At 38.3% G+C, this 20462-nt stretch overlaps 1 protein-coding gene across 4 annotated transcripts in view; it reads right to left on the reverse strand.

Annotated features, from left to right (window-relative positions):
- Positions 1–509: 509 nt before the first annotated feature.
- LYRM4 (LYR motif containing 4) overlaps positions 510–20462 on the reverse strand; it is a 95716-nt gene continuing 75763 nt past the window's right edge. For 3 of the 4 annotated variants that reach the window (XR_003992253.1, XR_004389936.1, XM_030492068.2), the window contains one exon: positions 510–3995. Coding sequence is in view for 1 of the 4 variants with exons in the window: in XM_030492068.2 (XP_030347928.1) it covers positions 3933–3995 (63 nt within the window). In the remaining 3 variants the exon portion in view is untranslated. The remainder of the gene's footprint in view (positions 3996–20462) is intronic. The other variant, XM_032920065.1, reaches the window with a different exon arrangement.

The raw sequence follows: 20462 nt of genomic DNA on the forward strand, positions 1-20462 counted from the left end.
ACTCCCAACGTGAATAATGCCAGGATTTCACTGTAGATCATTATGGAAAACTCAGGAAAACAGTCAGTGCACAGCTCTTTCATGGCTCTGTTCTTTGTTTTGATGTATGGTCTGTGCTGGGTATCTGGAGAGGTGCATTTATGTTGCATTACAGAAAGTAGGTTGAGAGGCTGGTGCTTCCCCATAAAATAATTCCTCTACCTGTTGATGTTAAGAGGGTGAATGTAATGCTTTTAATGCCTGGAAACTTGATGTTTTATACAGAAATACCTTTTTAGAAATATAAGTTAAAATCCTTCTTGACCTATTTCAACATTGTCTGTAAAGCTTTCACATGCTACTCCTTTGGGTTGCTTTCCTCCAGGACAGCTGTACCTCTGATAGATCTGGGCATTCTGAAAGTGAGCTTTCAGTTGCAGTAAAATCTCCTAGGAATCTGTAACACACAACAGAAATCCCTGTTCTTTAAACAGTTACTGATATTAGACAAATGGTTCTTTTTTTTTTTTTTCTTCTTACAAAGCACTGTTTCCAAGTTTATACTGTAAAAGTCATGACAAACTTCAGTACATGTAAACATTCAAATTTTGGTGCATACTGCTGAGGTTAATAGTTTGCTAAAATGTTGAGACCAGGAACAGAGAAACATTTTTAATATAATACAAAAGCAAGCTTGTTTTTGCTAAGACATTGCAGCTTTAGTAAAGATATTTATTGCGCTCCCTTCTAAGGAAAAAGGATACACTTTTTATAATAGTGGACATTGTACATAAGTCATAGGATCATTCCTTTGTGTTTAAACTATTCCTGTTGTTTACACTGCTTTAACAAAATCCAACAAAGCTCCTGACAGCGTGCCAAGAGAGAGATTTAATGAGTATTGCAGCGTAAACGGAACTGGTGAAGCGCAGAAGGTGCAGTTGTAAGAGCACAGCAACTCTGAGGCTGGACCACAGTGCCAGCTCTACAGTTCACTGTCTCCAGCAGTGACAATGAGCGTATGCCTATGAACAGGGGAAGTGGGTACAAACACAATACTGAAGTCATCCCAAACTACAACTTTTATTTCTGTGCTGGACTTCCTAAACAGATGTGGTTTCTAAGTATTCTCCTTTCGTAGTTTGTAGGATTTCAATGATAAAGCATTTGGTAAGCTATGTTTTCATACAGAACTGGGTTATAACAGAATTATTTAAAATGGGCATTAGGCAAGGAAAAAGTACTATTTCTAGTTATCTTCCAATCACAAACAACTAATAGGCACATAACTAACAGTAGTAGAGGGTGCACTTACATGTGTGTTGGTAAGGAAACAGACAGATCTGTCCAAAACAGGGAACAAACATGTAAAATGCAGTGATGTTTGAGTAGTAAATGCTGATACCTTTGCTAGCTTTGCACTTGTGTTAGATAGTATTACACATGCTTTTGGTCCTTGGCAGCAGAAGTTTTCTTACATTACTTCTAGTAAGTAATGTATAAATACTATATGGTAAGTCTACAGTTAATTTGGAATAAGGACTAATTTTCCCTTGACTGAGAAAGCTGTCTAACCTCTGTACCACAGATCTGGGGGAGAGGGAAATTACAGAGCCTGATATTTATTTATTTATTTTAATTTTCTTGATGGGCTCTCTTTGTAATTGTATACTGAAGGTTACTACTGTTCCTTTGCAGGTATGAATAGCTAAGGGAGAGATAATCCGAGTGGTAACCTTGAGACAGTAGGAGCAGATGGCATGAATTAGGAGTGCAGTAGTGTTGTATCTCCCACCGACATTTAACAACAGAATTTTCAGGCATTAAGGAGGAGTAATCTCCTTCATGCTTTTGAGGGAATTAATAAGAAATTACACATTCCTGTGCCTGCACACCTGTATGACAGCATGTATCATCTACAATTGTATTCTCGCGGGAAACATAAAGAACTTCACTGGAAAGGTACTGGTATTTTGGAAGAAATTTATTTTTTTTTTTAGATGGTGAAAACATAGATTCAAATAGCAAAAATGTTACTGGAGTTGTCCCTCTTTATAAATTAGGGCTACACTATTTATAAGGATGTTTATTTTGTTTCCTAGCATACACTCTCAGATCTCAAAATAGTATACAGTGCTTGTTTCAGTAACGAAGCTGTTTTAAACAAGGATTTTGCATGTACTGTTTTAGGGACCAAGTTCCTTAAGAGTATAAAGCTGGCAGCCCTTCCAAGCCTGTGTCCTCTAAAGCGTAAGATGTTAACTACATTTGAGTTCACTGGAACCTGAAACAGTAATCAAACCTTTCCTCCCCTACACTTTCACCATTAACTTAAGTGCACTTAATAACCCAGTTGAGAATGTGGAGACTTAAAACACAGAATTAAATGTGTATTACCTGTAAGATTAATTAAATTCAATTTTAATAAAATGTTCACTAAAAGTAATTTACATTGCAGTACTTATACACCTAATAAGATAATTATTACTGTATTTACGTTTGAGAGTGGAGGCTACATTTGTAGTTTCAGGTAGTCACAGTATCTTATTCCATGCACTATATTGTTAATGGAATGCATTACTATACATTTCAATCTAACTGTACAAAATTATAAAATACACTTTAAATGATGGTAGTGAGGAATAGGAATTTGTTCTAAATTGGACACTTTGTCTATCCTCTGCTTTAATGTTATTCCACAGCCTGAACAATGCAGAACTACAGAAATTCTAAACAAAGCTGAATTTTGGAAAGCAAGAAAAATAAGGGGAGGTTTTTAAAGGCCACAGTGTCATGGAACTAGTTTTGAGTTTCTGTTTCCCTTCTTTAAAAAAACCCACAACAAACCCTTGAAGAAAAAAGGATACTTTTTTTCCTGTATGCCATTAAAAAAGCTTTGCATTGCATAATTTTTCTGCAAATTTCTAATAGGAGACAAATTCAAGCACAGCAATGACTTGAACAGAACTTGATTAAATTTTTTGCTTTGCTTTCTTTTAACATAGTCTTAAAAGTATTGGTTGTTCTATAGATTTAATAATAGCCAATAAAACGCTATACTGAGCGTTTCACTTTCGCTAGGCAAAGCTTGCTGCCAATTCCTGACTTTCAGCATTTGCGTTATTGCTATAGTTAGGTTCTTTTTCTCCCGCAAAATTCAGGAGCTTTGTGAACAAGGGAAACCTTGCATAAAGTGATGTGGGGCTTTCTGCCAATAGCTGCACCTCAGTAAATTTAGAAAAGGACTTGACGATGAAAACATACTTTAAAGCTCCCAAGCCTCAGTGATGCAAAGTCTTGCCTTCTGCTGTTCTGATCTGTTAATTGTTAAAGGTAGGATGAGACCGGATATTAGCTCTTGGAAACTACGGAAAGAACTAGTGAAATTTTTATGTTACCTCCTGAAATGTCAGGGATGCTCTTTAAAAAAACCCACAATACACAGCTTGTGATAATTCGCAAGTATCAAGGTCCAGGAAATGAAAACTGTTCATCCCTGGTTTTAAAATGAACTATGTGTTTAGTAATATGCTGTGGATTTTTAAATGAAACAGGATCAATAAGAACTTAGTAACTGGGTGAGGGGTTTTAAATCTAACATCTTTCATGCTCAGTAAGAGATAAGGTCAGCAGCAGAAAAATGTATCTAGTTACAGGTAGTTTAATGAAGTTTTATTGTCAAAGTAGAGCAGGAACTATTCCATCACATGGAACACACAAGCAGACAGATTTCAAGACTACCTTACATGCTATCATATATCACAGCAATATATTTTAGAACATGTGAACCATTAGAAAATAGTACTTTGGTTGCCAAAAACTGAGTCTCTCAGGCATTTCTTCTGCTGAACAGAAAAGCTCAGACATGTGCAGTGAGTTTACGCATCTGTATGTGGCACTGTAGGATGCTGAAGATGGTCCAGTGTCGCTTCAGGATCGGAGTCTTCTCATAGCTATGTGTTTTCTGGACTCTCAATAACCAGTTTCTGCGTGGAATACAGTTGCCCAATAGTAACCTGAAATCAAACCAAAATATCAGAAAGCTGAAACCAGAAAGGAAACAGGTTGTAATTTCAGCTGCGTATAAAAGCTCCAAGAACTGAGTAGCCCAGATGTTAAGCTTTTTCATAATGACATTTTTTTTCTATAAGCATGTTTTTGTAAATAATCTTGTTTCAGCCTAGATGTTAAGAAAAATAACCAATATATAACATATCTGCATATATAAAATCTTGAAGTCATGACACTGAGGAATACTGTTCAAAGGATAGTATTTAGTTAATACTAGAGGTTACTACAGAGGAAAAGCAAACAGGCTGTAGGTTTAGAAAACTGAAAATATGCATATAATGAAAAATAAAAAGACAGATACAGTCACCAGGTATTTCTTACTATGCTTTTTGGGTGGAGACCCTAGATATAAACTGCATGGTATGGTGTTGTTTTCCAGTTCATTTGGAACCCTAATTTAATTTGCCTTACATATGGTGAACCAGTTACAGTTAGTTCAGCAGTAACATTTTACACACACTGGAACTGACCTCTTGTCCAGGAGATGCTATTGACACCTCATATATTTGTGCTTTCTAGTGCAATGAGGAAATGAAAAACGAGAAAAATGCAACATTGATGCTTTGATTCCTCTTGTTCTTTAATACTTTCCAGTCTGCATTATAACATTGGTAAATTGTAGTGAGATGGGCAGGCAGTAGTCACACACAGCTCTTTGCTTAACAGTTGAGATTTGGAAGGAAGAAGTTTCATGCAAGTAGGGTAATGTAAGCAGGAGAAAACATTTATTTTACAAGTATGAATTTTTGAGTCTAATTTTTGATACCTATTATGCCCTTTCTCGCCCCTACTTTCTCCACAAAGCCTAGGCACACAGTAGCTCTGTGTCCTTTTCACATACACATAAAAGAAGTTCTTATATTTAATTATGGAATTAGGACAAAAAGGCTAGATGCTTAATTAACTAAGCACAATATATTTATTCGAATTTAATACTGCACAAACTAAGCCTGACAGCAAGTCAGGCTCTCAAAGTAGTGAAAAATTAGGGAAAGGAATTTTTCAGCACTTTTAATTTACCATTTTTGAGGGGGGAAAAAATCTTGGCTGCTCTTAAATAAAAATCTCTCATCTATGCCCACACTCACATAAAATGTAAATAACATTGCCGTTTAGGAAATGAACTATTTCATTTTGATAAACAGCCTTGTCTGAAACTTGTAACACATTGATTTTAATCTTGAAATATTTATTACAAGGGAGAATTTATGAGCCATTCTTAAAGGAACAGAAGTTCTCCTTGCCAGAAAATTTCCCTTCTTTTGGCATTCTGAGCTAAGTTAGTAACAGCATATGAACAACTCTGATTATTTTTTAAATTACTTATGAAGTACGTTGCACGCAGAATATTTAAAACAAAGGCTGTACACAACTGTCGCATGTGTTACCAACAGAAATTTTAAGCTGTCAACAAGTGTTACTTATCAAAGAGAACTCGCTGCTCTGGGTTATGTGGCAAGCTATACACTTTAGTTGCTGCCTTACAACAAACCATGCTGTAGTACTTAATTTCTGTATACTGTGTTTTGGAGCCCAAAGAATCTTTAATCCCTTCCCACACAGTAGACCAAATTTAATGGGAGGCTCAGAGGGATTACAAAAATGCTGAAACCTGAATTGCATTTTTTTTTCTCCACCAACTACGGAGATAGATGAGTCCGAGTACGTGACTTCTCAGTCAATCATATTCAGCCAGGGCAGATGGCTTTGTAGGAGAAAGGTATGTGCTGTTGTTTCCTGTCCCTGTGCCAACAGGTGATATTATCTACTGCTGTACCTCTTGTCTTGAATGCCATGAAACCACAGATGTGTGTGTTGAGCTGCTTCCTTAGCAAACCACAGGCGTGCGAGCATTCCAGTGAATGCACAGCGCTGTGCTGACTGCCTTTGCTGGGCTGCTGCAGCTTGCCTGCTATGGTGCCTCCCTTCCAGAAGCTATGCCATGCCATACCACTTTAAGCTGAACTTTGAAACATAAGGAATTTCATTAGCCTTGAATTTCTAACATTATGATCAAGCCTTTCCCATGCACTTCAAAGAAAACAAATAGACGTTCCGTTTATAGCTGCTGAAAAATTCACATCTATAAACATCCACTGCCTCAGCAGAAGGACTGCACCAGTATTTACACACTGACACTCATTAACCCTCTGAATCAAAACAGTGTTCTTACATGTCGTCACCAATGCTAAGTCTAAAGAAAGGACTTCAGCAGCAAGCATCACTGTGGATCATTCCAAAATTAAAGACGTTAGTGGCTATTGTGCTCTTTTTTTCATCGTGTGTGTTTGTAGCTTGTACACCACATACCATTTACTCTTCTGGTAGATGGCTGGAAGCCAGTGCATAGGTCAGTGTCAGGGTATTTCCATTAATCACAGGAAGCTTTTGTGGAAAAAGGCTCTACCATTTGTTCAGCAACTTTGTTACCCAGAATTTTATTTACCTCTGCAAGGTAACACATTGCAATTAAATTCTGCAGGAAAGAATGTGCAATAAAGAACCACTCTGTCATCAGGAGAGACAATAAATAGAAATATAAAGGCTGCTTTTCAGATCTTACTGAATTATTCAATGTTTAAATTCTGCCTGCAAAATTATGTACTTTAAAAGTAAGTCTGACAAGCCCAACCATCAAAACCTGTCAATTTGTCCTTATTCAGAGATTTAGGACAAATCTATACAGTCAGTTTTTTCTTGTGAACTTGGAAAATTTAATCTTGCCTTCCATCTGAATCAGGAGAAGACTCAGGGTTTCAGAATGGGATTTGTCAGCAGATACGAGACAACAAACAGGGAAAAAGAAATGACTGAACAGCAAGCACTGGTCCATCCCGTAACTCAACCATTTTCTGGTTATTAGGTGTTTATGTGTTCAGATGGAAACAGTAGTTTTCCTTGATCGTGGCTGGCAGCAGCAATTACAGGGAGAAGCCACTTCAGGGAATCTTTTCCCACTATTGGGAAAAGCAAGTAGGAGAGGTTTTCCCCAGATAACAGAGTATCAGAGATGTGTATGGGGAGGTGCAGTAAGAATTAAATAGTAGAATTAAATAAAAAGAATGAAAGAAGTAGAATAAATATTGATAAAAAGATCCCCATGCCCTGAAAACATTAGAAGAACATGCTATCACGTTAAAAATTCAACAAATCCAGTCAAATTGCCAGCTCCGAACTCTGTCCTCTCAAACAGTCTATGGCTGACCAGTGCCTGACTCTCAGGGAGACCTGTGGTGGCTGCTGAGCAGGTTATATATAGCTTTCATGCCAAGCCACGCGATAGATACAACTGCAAGAGGACACTGGTGACCTGGGAGGTAGCCTGAAACCTAGGGTCTGCCTTCCTATCCAACATAGCCAGCAGAGCAGATCCTGCAGACCCACTGTTTGCAAAATACTACTAGATCTTCTTCAGCTTTTGAAGGTATGCAGCATGTCTTCTGGGTTTTATTCATATGAAGCTTTTACTTTGCAGCTCAGAGTTGAGGTAGAAGTGACTGCTCCTGCAGGGCTGAAAATAAGGTGACTGGGTTTTAAATTTTTTTCTAACTTGCCTTGGTCATTTTAGAGTGCATGGTTCTCCTCTGTAAAGTACGATGGTATCTTTCCTTCACAGCTCTGTATATATAATATATTCAAAATGTTTGTTGACTTTAACAACCACCACATTTTCCCCTCCTTAACTATGTTGGCTCTGCAGCACAAAGGTGGCCAGGTATCCCTTTTTCCCATGTATTTAACAGAATTGCAATTACATGGTGAATAACCTGTGAGCTCTAACAAATCCTGCTGAGCCCTGATGAAGATACTTTTTCTCACTGTCACTGAACTGATCATCATTATCTTCCTGCCAAACCTGACAATCTCCAAACTACTAGCTACCTGCTTAGGTGAGGTCTCAATGACAAATTTCAATGCCCGAAAATTACTTGGGTAAGTAGCAGACCTGAGGAAAGGTGATGTCCAAAAGGAAATGGCAATGTACAGCCAAAGTGTACACCCACACAGGTGGATCAGAAGAAGGATGTCCACAGCTTCAGTAAACAAATGCAAAGTCAAAATGACAAGAAACCTGGCTTGTAATATCTCTTAGCAGGAAGGACACGTGAGAAGGAAAGACAATTTAGGTCTCAGCCCTTGAAGGAATGTTAGCACCTTGCACAGCTGGTGACATATCTTGATTGAGTTCCCCAGCACACAGAAACATCATCTTCCTAATTGCAATCAGGATATGTTCTTACGTAAATCAATGCAGTATAACTACAGACCCTTGTGTCTTTACCACTGCTTTCTAAGCTAAGTCAATGTAAGAGTGGTACAGAAGAGCTTCTCTTCTCTGTCCCTTCTATGTCTTCCCCCCTTTGTAACACAAATAACAAAATTAACAAACCGTGTTTATTTAGTAACTCTCCTCTCATTTAAATATAGTTTCTGAAGTAATCTCTAGGGAACAATTTTCTGCCCTCAAAGGCAAACCAACCTCAGGGGTTTTTTTTCATGCCACTGTTTACTTTTCAATGGCAGACAAAAGCAGGAGTGGCCTAACAGGAGATGGTGCAACACTCGTACTCTACAGAGAATTACTTTATTGGTAAACACAAGGCCTAAACACATAAAAGTGCCACCACAGCTCTGGAATATGAAAACGTAAGAAAGCAATTCTTCAGCTCTCACTTATTCCCAAGAGGGTCATCACAGGAGAAGTAAAAAAAATGTTTCTTGTTTTTCTTAAATGCAGATGATAACTAAAGTTAGTGCACTAAAAAATGGGTGTACACACTAAACACATTTACATATACAAATGTATCTGTAGATTCTTATATATATACACACATAAATGTGTGTAAAATATATTAAAAAACCCCAATCTCTATATAAACATAGCCATCTTCTCTCTTTTGCTGCAAGTTTGCTTGCAGGGAAGAAATGGTTACCTTACTACAACCATGGATCACACACAAATACATGCATTTGCATAGTTCTTTATTACAGGGAAGAAGGAAAAAGGTCTTGTTTATTAATATATCTATACCATACACAGACATATTTTAAATGAGATTGGTTCATCCTGTTGCACCTGAAGAGTTGTCAGGTGTACCTCACAGGCACACTGCTGAATGTTAACTAGAAAGAAAAATCCCCAATGACACTGCAGTCATGTTGCATAATACTGCTGCTAATCTTGGCCTCTAACACCATAGGAAGAAGTTGCCCATTAATACTTTCTTGCACTATGATTATAAATGCATATTAAGTGAAAGCTGACAAGAACAGAAATGTACAAGAATAATGATTACTTTTAAGAGCTGGCAACAGTGCTAGCAGTTGTTTACCTCCTATCTTTCCTGTTGGATGATGCCAACCAATTTGCAAATGTAAGTGAAGTTGTTACTGTTTTTAAGAATCACTGTTTTTTCCCCATGTCCAAAGCCAGATATGCTATACACAGTACACTTTATCATAAATATTTTTCCTATTAACAAAAGCCACTTTAATGTTCTTTAAATGAATATGGACAGCAATTTTTTAAATGATCTTGTATTGCAATAATAAACACACCAATATGGTACACGGTAATTTAAAAAACTCAGATGGAACCAAAACCTCATCAACCACATCAGTGCTTTGCCAGATCTTTGCTTAGGAAAGAATGTAGAAAAACTGCATTTGGCTCCTTAAATACATAGGTTTTCCCAGTTCCTCAGAGCTGGATTCAATATGGAAAAAACTGTATGATTTTAGAGACATTTCCCTTATTTTCAGTGATTTCATTTGTCTATACAGGAATGGGAAAGGACGTAAAGGAAAGCAGAGAGCTGGAAAGTTAGACCTATTGTATATTTTACTTCTGCCTGTGTTTTGCAATTGCTGTTTTCTTTTTTCCTTTGTGACAAAAAATCTTCTACAGCCAGATGAAGCTTTTGAAAAGGCAGGAAAAATTAATTTATAGCTACCATTTGTCTGGCTTTCACTAAGTAGGAAGGTGTGAAGTAAAGTAAACCAGCTAATAGGTGAAAATTTGTCTGAAAGTTACTTCTCTTAATGATGACAAATCATGTAATTTTGTTAGAACCATATGTACTTTATCTTGGTACACTTTTATTCAACCTATCAGCAGCAGGTTGACATATTTATTTAACGCTTTTATTAATTTACTCTGTGGTCTCCCTGCAAAGATACTCTTCAGTGAAAAGAGTAGAGAGTCACATCTAATCCCTCAATGATTAACACATAAAATACTGTAAGCATATACACTCATGTGTATTTGTATATGATGATCCACAATAGTAGGGGATTCTTCTTTTTAAATGCTGATTATTTCTCAGTTAAAAGAGCATCTTTTTTTTTAAATTACACAAACATATTACTATCCCCATGGACAACATGGGCATGACAGACATGGCCTTTGCTCCAAATAGCTACACACTTGATATAGCTTGAAATAACAAGTAAGGATACTCAACAGAGAAAAAAAACCATTGCAAAGTCAAGTGGATAAGATCATGTGGTCCTCCAGTAAAGTCACACTGTTCACTTTTTTTCATTTTTTGCAAGCCTCTTGGCCCACAGGAAAAAGGAGCGTGACAAGAAAAATGCCATCTTAAAAGTGTGCAGGGCCCAAGAGCAGATGGCATGGGTAGCAGCCTGCTGTGAAGGGGCAGAAGCATCCCTCTGCTGCTACAAAGGTAACCTTACAAAGATGTCAAGACGGTGGGTCACAAGAAAGCAAAGAGCGACTGATTTTGGGCTTTAACAGCCAGAGGAAGGTTTGATACAACACGCATCCAAGGAAGAAGCAAATCTGAAGAGGTAACACTGACCCGGTGTGATCTTTGCATGCTTTCAGCATCCTGGCAATCTCCAGGCTCCCACCTCTCCTCTCTTCCTACTTGTTACCCGCTAACGTATTTCAGCATCTTGCCTTTTCTCTCTCATTTACGTAAAAATCCTCTACCTCCATGGAGCAGCTTAAACTCTTCAGAAAGTCAAACAGAGCAGAAGCAGGTCTTTTAAAGAGTCAGTTCCATGTGGATAAAGGGGAGAAACTTCATATAGGCTGATCTCAATATAGCATGCAGAGAAGAAAAATCACTCAGTGAAGGTGCAGAGTGTGGCACGGAAAGGAATACAAAACATTCGTACTTGAAAATAGAGACAAAGACCTGAATAACATTGTGCTGAGTGTGGTATAACAGGTACTCTAGTAATGCTGAGACATTTGGTATGTAAATGCCCAAACCATTCACAGAGGACCCTATGTTTTGTAGCAACTACATAAGCAGAATTCATCAATGCCAGTGGGAGTGCCTGCCTTACTTTTGTCAGTAGTATAATACAACAGCCACTGTCACAAAACACACATTCTGCACTACATCCAGGAAAATACTGTAATGTTTGTGTATCACAGATACACTAACTCCACAATATATACAAAGACTAAATTGCCATTATAAAAGGAGAATATTTCACTCTTCAGTGTCCTCTTGGATCCCTAATTGTGAGAGACTTTCGGACTGAAGAAAATTTAGTCCTTACAGGCAGGTATAAACACTAAGAAGTGCGCTAAAGTAATTTTGTAGCACTAATAGGCTTTCATACTGTGAACTACTGCAGAACTAAAATGAGCTGCCACTTCCTGCTTGAGAACAATCATAATTTAAAGACCACCTTTTACAGTATTTGTATTTGAAGTCAAATACTAGAAATGCAATGTACTGAAAAAATCAATTTTAGCCATACTTCTCATGTAAACTGGGCAATGTAGCTGCTAGGAAGAGCTCCAAAACAGTTACACAGGGATGTATATGGCATGTTTTTAGGTTAATGTCTTTCAGAAAATAACTTATGCACCTGTGCCCCTCCCCCTCTTTCCTGATACAGCACATCACCTTCTACATTTATCCTCACTCCTGGTTCCAGAGAATTTCTGCAAAATTTCTGATTTTGTCCCAGACCACTGGAACTTAGAGAAAGTTCCAGAGACACCAAGTGGCACATGGACTTTCTGTGTTTTAACCAAGATTTGCCTGTCTAAATGATGATTGTTTAAAGCCTTGAAAAGCTTGCCTGCTTTATCTTCACCATATTTTTAAGTGAACGATACATAAAGTAAGTGCAAGGCACCGGAGTATGTGCATTGGGAAAAGCTGAACTTCAGGAGCCAAGAACATCTCGGGACAGCAGGTACTAAGGACTGAAAAGCAAGACTGGCTGGCTGTAATTCTGGGAAAATGTATGTGAGGGTCTGCGTACGAGAAACATGCCAGAGAAGATGTCAGAGCTCACCCAAGTCAAAACCAGTTCAGGTGTGTTTAAGCCCTGCATGGTGAGAACCGCCAAAGTCTTCAATGAAGAAAATGCTGCCAGTGTAGTGGCACAAGGCAACGCGGATTGCTCCAGAAAATGTGTTTGATTTGGCAGCATGGAAAACCTTGGTTACCTGCTGCCTTGAAGCCAGTAGCTATTCTGATCCCAGCTGGACCTGTGCTTGCTTCCATTTAAAGTTCATCATACCTGTAGTATCATGGCACAACAGTCGCCATGCACATTTGCTACACTTGCACTTTGATTTTTATAAACATGAAGTTTTTGCAGTATTTGCAGTACCAAAGCATGTGACTGCACGTACACCTGCAGTAGTAACTCCGTGAGACAAATGATAAACAAGTACACAACATACATTATGCTTGAGGGCTCTCCAGTGGAAGCTGAGGGGACATTGCTCCTTGAAGGATCCTGCTGAGTATTTTACAGAAAATATATATAGGTAGCAGAAGTACAGAGAGGTATAATTACTCTCAGAGCTCAGATCTTAAGATTACATGCTTAAACAAAAGGATTAACCGTAACTTGTAGGAAAACTGCCACAATTAAGTCAGGTTGGCACAATCACCTACTACAGAAAGATGTACCAAATAAGGCAAATATTTTTCATTTCAAGTAGAATGTACTTGTGTACACCTGGTAAGGCAATACAGTATTCAACTAAATAAACATGGATTTGTGTTTCTGTTTATTCTGAATCTTATCCAAAACACCAAACGTAAAGGGTAAAAGTTCAGGTGACTCGTAACTGTAACATGTTTAACCTAGCAATTTAAATTTTCTGTTTTGCTAATGGCCTTTCAGCCACAAGAATATTTAAAAACCTGCATTTTTATTTGCTTCTGAAGCTTTAATTTCAGAGGTAAAAAAGAGTGAGTTGCTGAATTTTTACATGACTGGATGTTAGCTACAGTTTACTCATTTGGTGGTGATTCATCTGCCTCAAGAGTCCAGACTGTCCTCAGTGAGATTCCTAGTGCTGGTTACGGGATGGCACCACGTACACTGCATTTTGCAAAATTGCCAGGGGCTTTAATACCGTTTTAAAGTAACAAGGTCTTTTGGTGCTTTGTTAAAAACAAACAAGTCAATACTGTCCCATATACATTTCTTGAAGACATAAGACACAAACTCCTTTTTCTTCCTGTCATTTAAGAAAGCTAAAACCAAGGATTAAACTTAATTTTATATTAGGAACAAGTTACTTTAAAGTTTCCATTATGTCGATTTCTCTGCACTGATGCTACCTTACACACATACCCTGGATGTGATTACAGGCTGAGCTTTTCTCTGTGCACATTCAAATTACAAGATTAAATTTGAAAGAGCAGAACTAACTGAATTTATCTTTAGAAATATATGTGTGTGTGTGTGTATTCCAAAAGAGGAATTTTGTATTAGATTTTTTTGATTTGATTTTTATGCAGAAAGGAGCATCCCATTTATGTAAGTATAAGCCTCTATTGCTGTGTTCAGCTGATCTGTAAGTGTATAAGGAAAGGAGTAAGTTTTTATTTTTCTGCATTAACAAGATTTCCTTTTTTGGCAAAATTCTAACAGATTACTAAACCACAGTCATCTGTTCTGGTACAGAATTACAAAGATAATTTCCTTGTTTATCTGACTTTCTCTGATGGAGGATATCCAAGGACTTATTTTTTCTTGCTCAGTCATCATTCTCAGTTTAATATCTCCAAATCCCACACCTGCAAATGACCTAAGCTTCAAAGAGGGCTTTTTATTTTTTTTCTTTTTTTCCCCTCTTTTCGAAGAGTTCCAGTGAAAGCCATACAAAACACACAGCATCCTTGTTCTCACACCATTAGGGGAACAGGCAGAACCAAAGGCATCAGAATTTGGAATTTCAGCTGGAAAAAAGCGTTGCCTGAACTGCCTACGCTTTTCAAAAATATAAGTAGGGAGCAGTTGAGAAGGAAGGACATTGATGTTTTAGGACTGAGGATGGGTTTGTTGAATTTCAGTCAAGGTTTGTGACTGTGAGATGTCACTTGCTGTCCACTGCACCATGGACACCCTGGGATCAATTTTCTGGTTCAGTTCAGTTTCCAAACCAATACCCCAGTCAAAAAATGTGACTCTGATCACACTTTGTTACACAGTCTTCGTGGAGCCATAACCACAAACACAGTGAACCACTCCATCCCTCTTGAAGATACTCCAGGTCAAAGTGGGTGGACTTCTGTCTTCCTACAGCCTTTCCCCCAGGACAGGAATCACAACCCCTGCCATTTAGCATTGAGGCAAATTCCACTTGTAGCACAGCATCAAGCCTAATCCAAGCCCTTGTGCTTGAACCTGCCCAAGTTTAGGCCAGTGTCCTGCCATCAAACTGCTCTGCAGCCAGTGAGCTCATTCTCAGCCAGTTCCATATACAAATGAGTTGATTTCCCAGTGCTCTTCATTTTTATGAACACTAAGAATTAATGAGTGAGAAAATATTTATTTGCAAAAGCTCCAGCTTTTGAGCAGGACATATCTATGTTTGTGTGCATATAGGGTATAGCTTACATTGACTTGTTTAATTGGAAAAAAATATAGCAGCACTTTTTTCTTTTGGCAAAGATAAATTGCTGGGTTTAGCACAGCTGGTAAGAGTTAATTCTGTACAAAGAGTTCTTATCGGTAGTGTGGGTGGCAAAACATTTTCAGCAACTGGCTTAATTAGTTCTTCCTTCTTTGCAATAGCACAGGACAGTTAGCAGAAGAAAAAGAAAAGGAGAGATTGTAACAGAAACATGGTATAAAATAATCCTGTTTGCTCTTCTGGTTTTGCTAATTCTCCCTTACTTAATGTCACACTAAATGGAGGCTTGCCCTGGTATTTCCCGGCACAGATAATGCAGATAATTAGGAGTGAAAGGTTAGCACTTATTCCAAATATAGGCAGGGAACAACCTCCATTCCTCTGCACAGGACAGAGTAGAGCATTCCTCAAACAAAACACCCCAGCCAAAACTAAACAGCACAGTGATGGGAGCACCACAGAGGGCTTTCCCCTCAGCAGAGCTACCATATGGCTTGTGGGTGGCTTGTTTAGCAGGGACTAGGAAGCCTGAGCTGCTAACAAGACCCGCTCCCCAGTGCAACCTCTCTGACACTGATCATTTATATGACAAAAACAACACGGGTGCCAAGTACAATCATTTCAGCTCCACTGCTCCCAGCGTACAGCACGCCAACTGCAGTGCAGTAACCCACTGCCACACACCAGCACTAACTTTAACACAGACACCTTCATTTCCACATGAGCTGGCCAAATGCACTCGAGCTCTTCCACCAGCACACACACGTAGTGCAAATGCTCCGCAGCTGTCAGCAAAACAGAGCTCCTACCAGATAAAAACTGGGCTTGCAAGATCCACTTGACCTTCTGAAGGTCAGTGAGATAGAGGGTGAAAGGCCAGGAAGGGCACAGATGTTTGAATTTACAATCATTATAGGCCATTTAAGAAACAGCTGGACATTTTCTTTCTAGCTGTTTTGTTTGTTTTGAAAATGACCCTGGAACTGTACTTGAGTTACAAATTTATTTAAAAACCAACCCAAAGTGCTACAAGCCATTACCTGTGTTTCTCTTTCTCCTAACTAGACTAAAAAAAAGCAGGATTATGAAAAGCTTCTGTTAGGAAAAACTGAATGTGTAGGGGAAAAACAAAACTGAAGGAGTATTTTATGAAGACAAACAAAATAACCAATTAATCAGGAAGCTCTCCAGGAAAAGCAGGAAGTGAAACTGCAAGTAACAGTGTTTACCTGTACCTACAGTTTCTGAGGGTTTTTTGGAAGTTATTCTTGTATTTGCCCATTCATTTCTTTTGGCAGCAAGTGAATGACAGACGGTTACTCCTATACATAATATGAAGCAGACTGATTAAAAACAAGAACCAATCAAAACTTCTTGTAACTCCTCACTGCTCATTTACGGTATGAGCAGCCTGATACTGAGCATAGTGTTTTCTAGTACATGCCTCTCCATAACAGTTGTTAGAAAGCCTATGGAATTTTGGTCCTTGGAAGGTTGATGAATCTTGAAAAGACTGTTTGAACACGGGGTGTGTGTGGGGGCCAACTAAGGGGAATATATTGAATCTAGGAATTTGTCAGTGAAGAATCCTGTCAGAAATAATATCCACAACACTTCCCAGTTTCTGTGACTCGACAGCTTACACATTTCTTTGTTTTCTTTCTATTTATCTGTATGAAAACATTGAAACAAAAAGGGAAACTGAATGACTACAGACAGAAAACAGTGAAGCTACTTGCATAAAAGCTACTATGACGGACATTTATCTTTTAATTTCTGCTTTCATTTATCTTTAAGTACTAATCGGCTCAGAGTTACTTTTAACAAAAGGAGACCAAGATTAACTGGAAAGAGATCAGAAGTGATTGTTTAACATATGTAATGTATTATGTCCTTTAATATACATAGGCATCCCCAAAATATCTTGTTCATTCGATGCCAGCTTGTTTATTTTGCTATTTAAAAATACCACAGAAACCTTACATCTAAGCCTGTGAACAAAAAACCCCAAACCCCTTTGGGAAAAAAAACACAGAAAAATGAGCCAGTAGATGGCATTGTGGCACTTCAAAAGACATTCCAGAAAATTCCACTTAAAAAACATGCAAGCCTAAGTACTGTGTTTAACCACTTACTGCTTAAAATGCAGTATTTTGCTCCTGCTCAATGCTACACATGCACAACTGAATAAACAAAAACCACACGATGTAGCTGCACTGTCACACTAGCCCTGAAACAAATCTTTTCTGCTCTGGTTCCCAAATCCAATTAGATCTGTATGCTAGATTTACAATCCCAGTCTTGAAAAGCTGATCCTTATTTGATGACTAACGTCCCATGAGCCACGGCCATCAAGGGGATACTAGAAAGGATGTGATTAGGTGAAAAATAATTCCTAAAAAGTAATCACATAGAAGATCTTACAACCAATGCAGATGACACTATTTCTTGCCATACAGAAACTACTGCGGAATAGATACGATGCCTTAAAAATAAATTTATGGAGTATTTTATGAATACTCCCATTTTCTTTCATATCTTTGCTGATATGCTCTCACAGCTAGGGATGAGAAGACTGTAGCAACCACCAGTTTCTTGCACAACACAGCAGTTCTCTGTATTGCTTAATCCACAAACCCTTGAAACAATTTTGCAAAACTCAATGTACAAAAAACCTCAGGAATTTACTTTCAGAATTATATTCCATACACAGGCAAACTTATTTAAAGTGACACTAGAGTTGCAATTATCAGTAGTTTATCTGCACACTACTTTATAGATAAATCTGCTTTACCTCAACCAGCTCTGAGCAGGGGGTTGGACCAGAGACATCTGGAGGCCCCTCCCAGTCTCAGGTATTTTATGAAGCTTATATATGAAAGCTCCTCATGATATTAGTCTTTAATAAAAGGTCTATTGATATTAATTTTGTCAGGAATTTCTAAAAATCCTTGTATGATAATAAAAAAACTTTCAGGATAATGTAACTGACTCTGCTTACCTTAAGGGCTCTTTATTAAATCCAATAATGCACTCTAAGTCTCCAGTTGTATATATTAATATTTTTTTTTCCACATCACTTCTACTAGAACTAAAGCAGTCTAGTTTTCCTAACGGAGAATTTCAGCTTTGAGTCTTCACTGCTTGATAAGCTAACACTTAGATTAAGAAACAAACAGGCAAGCAAAACTTGGTTCACAAGTTAAAATAATAGCTCAAATATTTTTCCAAATTTAATACCTGCAAAAACATGCTCACTTGAACAAAGCTGTCTTATGTATGATCAAATTCCCTTCTTTTAGTTATAAGTAGCTTTTAAGGACACAGAAGACTACAAGAAAAATGTTTCTTCTAACCCCTTATGAAGGCCATGTAGCTACAACCATACCACCATTTTAACAGACTTGATTAATTTGTCTGATCTCTGTTTGGACTCAACTACCTGCTGGCCTCCCCAGCATGCCGTGGTAATTAGTTCTACCACATAAATGTGCATTTTGTAAATCTTTTGAACTCTCAAACTTGACGGGTGATCATTTTGCTCAGACCTTGTAAAACAGTAAATCCAGTAAAAAAATGTCACTCTATTTTCCTCAGAAATATTTTTCTCCTAGGAGAACTTTCAAGAAGTAAGTTCCACATGGAAAGATTCCTTCCTTTATGTGCAAATATCCAGATAGAAGGAGGTAACAGCCCACATCAGAGTACTCAACCAGCTAACATCCACATGGCCAGGAGCAGAGAAAGCAGGCCTAACAACTGACAATTTCTGAACAGGCTGGGAGAGCACCTTGACACCTGCAACCAATCTGGCAGCAGAAACCAGTTCAAGTAGGAAAAGGTGACCTGACTGACTGCTTTTACTATCATTAAGGCAGAGTCTTTCAGAATGCCCAGCTGTGTCTACTTACCACACAGGTTCAGAAAGCCTTTTGTATCAGAGTGGACCCTTCAATAAATACAGCATGACCTTGCATTGTAAACTCAAGATTGTGGTGGCTCACATGCAAAGGAAAGCATCCTTCATCATCTTACTTATGATGTGTATTTGATCTTGTATCCTGTGAGGCTTGGTGTTGGAGGCCACCACAGAACCAGCAAGACGATGATAATGGGTCACCCAATGGCTTTGCCTTCCAGAAAATTCAACTTAAAATTGTTACAGGCCTGTCTGTAACTTGCAGAGAACACCACTTATGTGCCAGTGAGAAAAGAAGTTTGCCTATTTCCCTGTTTTCATCAGTTCCCCTCTGCTATCATGAAGGTGCTTGATGAGGAAAGCAGCCTGACCATACAAGACAAGACACTTTTTGTGGCAAGATTTGGCTGCTTTGCCCTTGCAACTGAATCCACAGAATCTGATTTCCTCCTAAATTCAAGTGCTTGAATTTTTTGTCCTTTTGAATCTGATCTCCTCCTACACTCAAGTGCTTGATTTTATTGTCCTTTGGCACACTTGCAAATGTCGATTCTTCTCACGCAGTGAGTGCTTCAACAGAATCAGACTTGGACCATATGCAAAAGTATTTGTACTCTGATCACACTAGGTGGTGTTTTCTCAACCCATTCAGGGACTCTTGGTTTAGCAGCCAGCCGTTGAACAAATCATGCTGTATGTAGTATTTGTTTCTTTCACTGAAAGGCAATTACAGCTAACCCCACAGACAAGTTTTTTTGAAGATGACTACTGTTTCAAAAGCCACATTGTAAACAATTGGTATAAATTCTTTTAGATTTTTTTAAATGGGCTTGGTGCTGATTTACTAACGCTGTGGCTATTGTTTAACCCAGCACCAGTCAAAAGGGATTATTTTCTCAGATACTAAAAAATGGTGACAATTATGGTTGTACTACAGGCTTTCATTGCTCTTCCAGACCAATATTACAGTCAGTAAAAAAATACCTTACTTGCACAGACACAAGGAAGATTTGTAGTAGACTTCACACTAACACAGCCTGAAGTTTTCCCGTGTTATTCCACTGCTTACAGGACTGGTAAGTTATTTGTGAAAGAGCAGCTTCTTAAACCGTACCCACCTACAACCATAGAGCATCTGGACCAGGCAGGGAGCTCAGTCTTACAATTCCCTCAGATTGGAGGCTCCCCACTGACAACATCTGTCCAGAAGGAGAACCAGATGGCCAGCTTCTCTAGACTTTTCTGCCCACCTGACCTGATGTTCTTTACACCAGTCATGTGGGCAGATTTAAAACAGACTGATAAAATCCCCTGGGTGAATTAAAGAGTTAATTATGTGACAGTACTTCTCAGTCCTAATCACTGGGGCTTTCTATGCACTTTCACTAAAAAAGGCAGACCGACAGAAAATGCATTATTCTCAAGATACTACATTTGCTGATTTGCTGTACAATTCCAGAGTTGACAACTTCTTGCCATTTCTGAAAGCAGTTTGACAATTTTTTCCTGTCACTCTGACACTGCCTAGAGCAAATGTATGTGAGGTACAGTAACATCTACTGCTCACAAATGAAAGAAAAAGCTCTCAACTCAGCAAGAATTATGTTTCTTAAAAAAATAATT

This window comes from Strigops habroptila, chromosome 1 (genome assembly GCF_004027225.2).
Source record: "Strigops habroptila isolate Jane chromosome 1, bStrHab1.2.pri, whole genome shotgun sequence".
Lineage (NCBI taxonomy): Eukaryota > Metazoa > Chordata > Aves > Psittaciformes > Psittacidae > Strigops > Strigops habroptila.